This window comes from Tachysurus fulvidraco, chromosome 18 (genome assembly GCF_022655615.1).
Source record: "Tachysurus fulvidraco isolate hzauxx_2018 chromosome 18, HZAU_PFXX_2.0, whole genome shotgun sequence".
NCBI classification, from domain to species: Eukaryota; Metazoa; Chordata; class Actinopteri; order Siluriformes; family Bagridae; genus Tachysurus; species Tachysurus fulvidraco.
Window position 1 is genome coordinate 1707812 of NC_062535.1, and position 10000 is coordinate 1717811.

At 42.2% G+C, this 10000-nt stretch overlaps 2 protein-coding genes across 2 annotated transcripts in view; one reads left to right on the top strand and one right to left on the bottom strand.

The window, feature by feature from the left end:
- Positions 1 to 4481, bottom strand: part of LOC113637350 (protein FAM83G) — a 13456-nt gene extending 8975 nt beyond the window's left edge. The window contains exon 1 of the mRNA XM_027137947.2: positions 3425 to 4481. Coding sequence (XP_026993748.2) covers positions 3425 to 3874 — 450 coding nt within the window. The 5' untranslated portion in view covers positions 3875 to 4481. The remainder of the gene's footprint in view (positions 1 to 3424) is intronic.
- slc5a10 (solute carrier family 5 member 10) overlaps positions 1 to 10000 on the top strand; it is a 35448-nt gene that overhangs the window by 23401 nt on the left and 2047 nt on the right. Inside the window, exons 10-12 of the mRNA XM_027137948.2 lie at positions 5467 to 5574; positions 5794 to 5944; positions 6112 to 6280. Of these exons, the coding sequence (XP_026993749.2) occupies positions 5467 to 5574; positions 5794 to 5944; positions 6112 to 6280 (428 nt within the window). The remainder of the gene's footprint in view (positions 1 to 5466; positions 5575 to 5793; positions 5945 to 6111; positions 6281 to 10000) is intronic.

Consider the following 10000-nt stretch of genomic DNA (forward strand, 5'->3'; position numbering starts at 1 on the left):
TTCAGGTGCAATAATGAGTGATGTATCTGGTTACTGGTGTGTAAGATGAGCTAGACCACACCATGAGCTAGAAGTCTAATTAAGAACTGACACAGTGCATAGTTAAGCTTATATGCAAATTGTCAGTGTTGGCAGAATTACAGAAGGTCACAGCTCACATGGTGTTGATTCGTGAAGTTCAAAAAGCGTTGAAAGGATAAATTCACAGAATCTTAAATGATTTTCTAAATTAAATATCATCCCTTATATATACATAATCATCATCATCATCATCATCATCATCGTCGTCTAACATCGTTGTTAATATAATTATCTGTTCGTTCTTCCAGTGTTTTGTTGAACTTGTTGAACTTTCACCTGAAGCTGTAATTTAATGACAAACAGCTTACAGCAACACACACATACTTTCACTCTTATTTCTCTCTCACACACACACACACACACACACACACACACACACACACACACACGCTAATAAAATTATACATGAAGTTAATTAATTCTAAGCTATATGTTGATCTATGGTTTTTTTTTTAAAGAAGAGTAAAGAATTCTTTGTAAGTGCTTATGAGGACTCAGAAATGTGACTCCTATTTTTAATGGGGTCAGTAATTTAAAAATATGCCCAAACAACACCCCACACCACCCCACCCGCCCCAAACACACACACACAGACACACACACACACAATCTCACACAAACCCACACACTCACGCACACATTTCTTTTACTCAAAGGCCTCTCTGTGCTTGCACTGACAATGAGGGTCCAAATACTTTTATGAGGCGGTAGAACGATGCTGTGTGTGTGTGTGTGTGTGTGTGTGTGTGTGTGTGTGTGCTGAGGCCGTGTGTTTGCAGGCGTTTATATAGAAGCACCGACAGCATGTTTTAACACGCTCCCTTTGTGTTGACTCAGAACGTTTGCAGATGTGTCAGTGATGACGGCTTGAAGCGGATGAATAGAAGCGGGACACGAAAACCACTGATTAATTCTGACTGTATTAAAAAGTCTGGCTGTTTTTTTGTTTTATTTTTCACAGTCCGTTCGGTACTTCCATGGGGGAGGGGCCGCGTCGGTGCCACGAATCCGACATTCTCACGCATACTCGGCGACTCCCAGGAGGGTCTTTCAACGGCCGAGCTTCCGTCAAAACCTTCATGCCGGCGTCTCGTTCGATAGCACGGTCACATTATAGCCTGCGGACCTGTTTATTATCCTCTGGTGCCTTTGGGGAGTCAAAATATTCAGGGAAGTCAAATAATAAAGGGAAATCCCAGGCCGACCACACCGGCGTCGCAGGGCTGGGTCCCAAACCACACCAAACTACCACACTGAATAGCAAGCAAAGCAGTCTGCCTCCAACACATGCCCCAAAGTGCACTCGCGACGCTAGTCTGTCGCTGCAGAACACAACACGCCGGTATGCGTCTTTGAACAAATCCCAAATTCTTCGGATGCTAGAACGCACTAAACCCCTCAGGACAAACTACAGGGTATGAAGAATTCCTCAACATTCTGATTAGTCAGAAGGTGTTCATTTATTTTCCGTGACAGGACGGGTTTACATCAACGCTCGTCTTAATACGTCGGCGCTTTTATGGTAACAGGAAGGCATGGGCGGGTTTGTCAATCCATCTCCCCCAAGGGCAATTTCAGAGGCATTTCCTCGATGCGCAGCACGTAAAAGATATTAATTTAGTTACGTCTAGCAAGTGTCTGTGTTTTACTGTGAAGTCACGACATTTCGGGTACGTTGTGAATTGTACTGCGAGTTATTTCGATAGGAGTCCAGGAGGTTTTTATAAAACTAGAAAACGTGGCAATAACGTGATACCAGAGACCAGTAGGTCAAAGGTGGATTCCAGGTCCTAAACTCCACCAGTTTCCTCGACCCATGAAAATATTTCACATTTCTGAGAAAGTTATTCGACTCATTTGAATCATTTCTAGTTGGACTGTGATTATATCTATTTAATCTCCTCCCTTTAAAGTTACTGTTATTGTAGGACAGCAAATTGTGCTTCTGTTGCAATTTGCCGTGTTCCCGATATCACATCACACTTCTAAGTTTACGACTCGCATCATGATTTTAATTATTGCGATTTTTTGCAGGCCCTAAAATGACTTCCTAGTGGGTTGTGGATTTGTGTCGTGTCGTCGGAATAAAAGCCTTTAACAGCTCCAATAAATCACTGTAACAGCTTTAATGGGATTAGGATTTGAGTCATATGAATAGCACCGCAGTCATATAAATGTATACTGTGGTGTTTGGAGCCCAGCTTGTGTACGTCCTCTCTAATGAATGCTACATAAACGTGCCGTGTTCATGACTAAGCAAACTCGTGTTTCGTCTCAGATCTCATGCTTCCTCTTTCATCTCATGACAACACGGTCGATGCTGACGGTGTTACAGATTTTACAGAAATGGCCTTCACAAAAACTGTCAGCTTTGCTCGCACATTTCTATCTTTTTATCACTGGACCAAATGTTTTAAAAACAGAATGATTAAATATAGAAGACGTGACAAAGACGCCAGGACTTCTAGCTGACTTTCTTGCACAGGGGGATGGTACAGCCTACCAACGTGGGTATATTAACTGACCAGTATGGATTGTTTACACTAAAGAGCAACCTGCGTGGCCACGCCCTCTACAGCAAGGTCAGAACTGTAGGTTTGGGTTAGTTTAGTGTGATGAGCACACACACACACATTGTAATGGTTCATATGCAGATTGTTGAGAATCGATAATAACATCTAATTTAGTGATAAATAACTAATATTACAGAAAGATTGATACATGACAATGTCTGAAGATTGTGCGTGTGTGCATGTGTGTGTGATGTGTGAGTGCGTGTGTGCATGTGTGTGTGAGTGCATGTGTGTGTGATGTGTGAGTGCATGTGTGTGTGTGTGTGTGTGTGTGAGTGCGTGTGTGTGTGTGAGTGCGTGTGTGAGTGCATGTGTGTGTGATGTGTGAGTGCGTGTGTGTGTGATGTGTGAGTGCGTGTGTGTGTTAGTGCGTGTGTGTATGTGTATGTGTGATGTGTGAGTGCGTGTGTGTATATGGGATGTGCGTGTGTGTAGGGATATGGTAGCCTGGTGGTTAAGGTGCTAGATTATCAATTGAAAGGTTGTGAGTTCGATTCTCAAGTCCATCAGGCTGCCACTGCTGGGCCCTGAGCAAAAAACGACCCTTAACCCTCAGTTGCACAGTTGTATAAAAAAAATGTGTGTGTGTGTGTGTGTGTGTGTGTGTGTGTGTGTGTGTGTGTGTGTGTGTGTGTGTAGTCTTTGTACATATTAATTAACAAAGACTGTTAAAATCACAGGTGGACGTGTTTGTTTTATATTGTAGGGGAAAAAGTTTTTATTACTAAAATTAAAATAAATATTTCTTTGAGTTATGATGCGCTTAATACCTTCTGCGCCTGCGCAATGGTCTTCCTCACCACCTCCTTGATGTGCGTCTGGCCGTCCACAGGAGGCTGCGTGTACACGTTGACCCGCGTGACTCCGCGGTACGAGGCACATTCCGGCCATCCGAGGTCTAAATCCGGTATGGAGATGTCGGAGAGTTCGGGCCAGTACTGCAGAGACAGCGCGCGCTCCTCTCTGTCCGCCGTGTCGGGATGCTCGGCCCCGGGCCGGTAGTCCTCCACGGAGCGCAAGAGACGCTCGAGCTCGGGCTCGGACAGGAAGGGCCTCAGCTCGTGCTCCTTCACGTACGTTTCGAAGGCCTCCCGGCCGTCGGAGATGAGCGCTTCGAGCGCGAGCCGCTGGTCCTCACTGTAGAAAAACTCGGGTTTGGCCTCGCTCACACGCCAGTTCACGTGGTTGTCGTCTAGACATTGGATTTGGGACAGAGCCATTTCCGATATGAAAATAATAAATAAAAAAAAACAATAATAATAATAAATAAATAAATAACCGCAGGTTTAAAAGTTACTTCGAAGTGACGCGGCCGCGCGCGTGTCCATGCGTAAACGTGTTCCTAAGCTGTAAAGTTAACTTCATCCTCATGGTCATTACTAATTCCGTGGTTACTTCATGGTGTTTTCTGCTCGTTACATGAAGTGAACTCGAGTCGGTAGATCAGCTTTCAGTCACCCGACAGGTAAAAGAGGACAAAAGCGCCGCGAGCGCCCGGGAGACCGAACCTCCCACCGGTCCACACACACACACACACCTCACTCACGCACTCACGTGACCGGCTCTGACTCCACGTCCGTTCCCGGTACACCGCCTCTGCTGACAAAAACTCCACCAACTTAAAAAACAACTTTCACAGGAACTCAGTGTGAGGAACAGTTTTCAGCTCCACATGCTGAGTGTTGAAGAGGACAAGCTGCGTCTCTTCTTACTGGGACACGGAGAGGACTCAGTCCAGCACAAGACGAACAAGTCTCTAATATCACTCCCTCCGCTCATGAACACCGCGCGCGCGCGCACACACACACACACACACACACATACAGACCGGGTTCTGTCCAGATCCGGTCCTGAACACGATGACGCGGCGGTGAATGTTGGCACGCGCGGGCGTTCGCGGGGCGGAGCAGCGTTCTCATTGGTCAAAAAAGGGAAATCGGGAGAACTTTCACTTCCTCCTCCTCCACACACACACACACACACACACACACACACACACACACACACACACACACACACACACACACACCATTCACACGCTACCGGAGACATCTAAAGAAACTTAAGAGGCCATAAATTGTAATTACACACTAAAAACATGAAAGGAAAAAGGAAACCTTTCTTTCTTTCTTTCTTTCTTTCTTTCTTTCTTTCTTTCTTTCTGTCTTTCTTTATTTATTTATTTATTTATTTATTTATTTATTTATTTATTTATTTATTTCGTTCTTTCCTATAATATTTTATTATTTTTAGTTTTTAGTAAAAGACAGCAGAACTACACACCCAGTTGTCTCCAAACCCACCCACTATTTCTGGATATTTAAGGTTGTCTGTAATGATCTGGAGGCTAAATAAACCATTACTTTCACTTCACTTTTCTACAAGACAAAACAAGTCTGATATATTTTATCCAGTTTCATGACCTCACCCCAGGGCTGAAGCACAAATCCCTCCTTCCTTCCTGCACAAGTTGTCTATCTAGGGCACAGACTCCATTATGTCCCGAGTGTTCATTGATGAATCCAGGGAAGGAAGTTTGGGTTAAAATTTGTAATGTGTGTTACAGATTTTGTGCCCCAGAGACCCCCCGATGATGAGACGACTGTACATCAGTTTCCTTATGTGAAAATTTGAAAAAACTCGGGACACTTTTTTTTTTCTTGAACTACTGAACGAAACACTAAGAATAATAATTTGCAATTAAATATTTGGGTAAATGAGGCCTATTGTGCAATCGTGTGTGTGTGTGTGTGTGTGTGTGTGTGTGTGTGTGTGTGTGTGTGTGTGTGTGTGTGTGTGTGTTAATTGTCAGATTCGGTGGGCTGTGTGGATCCTGAGGAATGTATGAAGGTGTGTGGATTGGAGGTCGGCTGTTCCAACATCGCGTTTCCCAAACTGGTCATCGAGCTCATGCCTAGTGGTAATCAGATGTGTTGTGTGTGTGTGTGTGTGTGTGTGTGTGTGTGTGTGTGTGTGTGTGTGTGTGTGTGTGTGTGTGTGTGTGTGTGATATCCCTGGAAAACATCTTGTATTAAAACATTAATATTAATAACAGTGTGTGTGTGTGTGTGTGTGTGTGTGTGTGTGTGTGTGTGTGTGTGTGTGTGTGTGTGTGTGTGTGTGTGTGTGTGTGTTTTAGGGCTGCGAGGCTTAATGATTGCGGTGATTATGGCTGCCCTGATGTCCTCACTGACCTCCATCTTTAACAGCAGCAGCACTCTGTTCACCATGGACATCTGGAAGAAGTACCACAGAGGAGCGAGCGAGAAGGAGCTGCTGTTAGTCGGCAGGTTGTGGGCTTCGCTTCCGAAACATTTGAAAATAGAAAAAGAAAATCCTCTTTAGATCATTTATTCCACAGTGCTGTTGAATACTTGTTTCTGATTGGTCAGACGGATTCTAATAAAAAACGCACCGCCGCTTTCGTGGTTGTTTTGTTTTATTGTCACCGGAGCAGGATCGTGACGGTGATCCTAGTTGTCATCAGCGTGGTCTGGATCCCGATTCTTCAGAACGCCAACAGCGGACAGCTCTACGTTTACATCCAATCAGTGACCAGCTACCTGGCACCACCTGTTACTGCCATCTTTGTCTTGGCGGTGTTCTGGAAAAGAACAAATGAGGCAGTATGTTCACACACACACACACACACACACACACACACACACACACACACACACACACACAATTTTCAGCCATGTTGCTGTAGCGCTCGACTCCATGTCTGTTCGGATTTGTACAGCGAGTGTGTGTTGCGTTATCTAAAGTATCAATCAGGATGGAAAAGACAGAGAAAACAGATTTGTCAATTTGTCACCACAAATCATCTGCAAACATTCAAAGGTGGAAAGACAAGATAAGCGAACATTAAAGATTTAGGAGCAATGCAAGGAATGTAAATATCATCGGTCTGAAGAGAAATGTTCAGTTGTTGTGAAACAAATCACGTGTCTATGATTAGATAGCATGAACTTTAACACGTTTCTGATGAGGTTTCGTAGCTGTTACGTCTTCGGGATCAAGGAGCTTTTATATTCGGATTCATCTGTAATGATTATTTAGTAATGAACACAGAACATTGTTAAAATCCAGTTTAAAAACTTTGTTTTACTGTAGAATTTTTTTTTGTACAGAGCGAACGCTGAAAGTTAAAATTTTTACAAAGAGCAAATTTTTACAATGTTTTAAAATCAATTTACGAATTTGCAGTTTCTCGTGAAAGTGACGATTTGTGGTATTTGTTACAACTTAAACTTAAAGAGAAGCTGGTGGGAAAACAAGCTGCAACAATATTAGTGAGAGCTAGAATTATATTGTTAACATTACAGTAATCCCTCGCCACTTCGCGGTTCAAGTTTCGCGGTTCAAGTTTCGCGGTTCAACTATCGCATCCTCTCTCAGCTTCTTCCCTTGTCGTATCTCGCCACTCTCGTTCACGCGGTCAACCGTGTCTCGCGTATCGTGTTCGAAATTAACTTTTCGTTAAGCCCTTACGATCCCTCCTAAGCACCGTGCCCCTGCGAAAGATTCCTCTAGCGAGCCCGAGAGGAAGAGGAAGATAATGACCATCAGTGAAAAGGTCAAACTCAGGGCCAATCCTAGTTCGCAGATTTTCACCTATCGCGAGGGGTTCCGGTCCCCATTAACCGCGATAAACGAGGGATCGCTGTAAATGGATAAAAAGTTTCCGTATTGTTTGTTAATAACATGATGAAGAATAACACATTTCAGTTGTTTGCTGTGGTATAAGAGGAATAAAACAAAGCCATACACTGATTTTTTTAAAACATTTTTCAGTAATTTGTGTCATTTGTAGTTTGTAGTTTGTGGGTGTGGTCTGGCCAGGGATTTTCAAATTCTCCGATTCGATTAGCTACGTACAGGCTACATGACGATCCCCTGCTACTTTCTACCAGATTTTATTGATTTTCAAACACATTTAAAGAGAAACTACATTTAAATTTGTGTCTCAAATAAAACCTAATCACAAGCAGGAAATAAACGTATGTTCTGGGAAACATTGCAACATCATAACAAAAAAAATAATAATAATAATAATTTTTATTTATTTTTTTTTTAATTTTTGAAAATCGGTTTGAGAAAATTCGTGACTCTGTTTAGAACAAAGAAAATGTGAATGTGGGATTACATGAAACTTTTGAGACTCTGGTTCTTATTCGTTAACTCGAATGTCTGGATTTTATAGTAAGAGTGAACCGATGAGGAAGCAGATGGTGTTCATGTGCATCAGGTGTGTAAAGAAGAGGAAGAGATTCCTATGTGTCATCACACAGCCCCGCCCACTAACACCTTAAACAAACAGATCACAGTTACTTACATGGGAACAAATAACGTCCTTGTCATCTTAGCTTTTTGTTTCAGTAAACCAAACACCATGAGAAAGCACAGAGAAAGTCAAAATCCTCTTCATACGTGAACTTAAGATGCGCGATCAAATGACGTTCGACCTTTAGGGTTTACTTTGTGATGACCAAATCTGTTTTATTTCCAGGCAACAAACAGTAAAAGTCTTTAACTTGTAGTGTTTACAGTTGGTGACGTGCTTGAATTTGAACGCGGACAATTTTCAAAGAAAAAAAAAATTGAACAACGAAAAACGCTTTTCGAAATTAACGAAGTGAAACGTTTCTAAACCTTCAGGTACATTTGATATAGAATACAATATCTAGAAGTTTTTATTTTCAGGTTTCTTTTCTCACTTATGCTGTAAATACTGTAAAGTTTTAAATGATGTTCTCTCACAATGTTGATCTGGAGATAAAAGTTCAATATTTACGTCTCGTCATGAAGAACGTCCTTCTCTTAACGATTATAGCTGTTTGCTTTGTTTGGTTTATTTACTAAAGTAATTTACTTCTTTATTTATTACATATTTCCTAAAAGCACATAAATGTTCATTCATTCATCTTCTACCGCTTATCTGAACTTCTCGGGTCACGGGGAGCCTGTGCCTATCTCAGGCGTCATCGGGCATCGAGGCAGGATACACCCTGGACGGAGTGCCAACCCATCACAGGGCACACACACACTCTCATTCACTCACACACACTCACACACTACGGACAATTTTCCAGAGATGCCAATCAACCTACCATGCATGTCTTTGGACCGGGGGAGGAAACCGGAGTACCAGGAGGAAACCCCCGAGGCACGGGGAGAACATGCAAACTCCACACACACACAAGGTGGAGGCGGGAATCGAACCCCCGACCCTGGAGGTGTGAGGCAAACGTGCTAACCACTAAGCCCCCGTGCCCCCCCTCACCTAAATGTGGACTTTATGTATAAAAACATCTTGTGATGTCATACATTGGATCAAAGAAGATCAGAGATTAACAAGAAATCATTTGTTTTCTGACGTCCTTAACAAAAGCCTCCAGGCGCTAGCAGAATGTTCACAGAAAAAAAAACCTGTTCACCTGAATGAAAAACATTATAGCATTCCAGTCATGCAGGAGGAACACCTTTAGGTGCGAGGCGAGGCGAGGCGAGGCGTTTTCAGTGCGGAATGTAGGATGTCCCTGAGCTACAGAAGACTCCAGAACTTTTCACTTTTCTGTCACTTTCTTCAATTCACAGCTCGTCTGCGGTTTCTGCTCAGCAAACAACGTACACAATGAATCGCACTGCGATTAATTCGCACATTAGCGTCACGTTAGCGGCTCCGACTTTAGAAATAAAATATAAATCCGCTTTCTATGAAGTTTTTATATGTATTTGCCAAACAAGAATTTTATTTATTTATTTATTTATTTATTTTTTTTTTTACATTTAGGTCAAATCAGATCTTATAAATGTTATAAAGAATAAAATGTTTAACTAAACTGTCACACCAGCGATATTCCACAAGCTAAGCTGGAGATCTGGGCGAGTTCAGACTCATCAGGAAGACGCTAATGTCAACTAATGTTGAAGACACCGGACAAGCTAAAGCAGAATTAGCTATTTAGCTAAATTTCACAAGAGAAGTTCAATCAAATTAAGATTTTATTTATTTTCTACATTTTTACACCTTTAAAAAAAAATCTCTTATTATTTTTTTTTTTATCTTTTACATTCAGACAAAAATTTTCTCTGATGAGAATTTTATTTAGTTTCTATAAAGTCGGTAATTTCGGTACGATTTTAAAAAAACAATTGTGTCTTCTTGCATCTGGAAAGTTCACGTGATGTTTTACTTTCCGGACATCGAGCAGGAGACGTAACCTCAGGTAATAACCTGTATGTCGCGCTTGAATCGACACGTTTGTGTTACATCCTGTGTGAAAAGGTGTTGTACGGTTTCCTGAGTAGGAAGATGCCCCAGGAAAAGTTTAAACTTTACT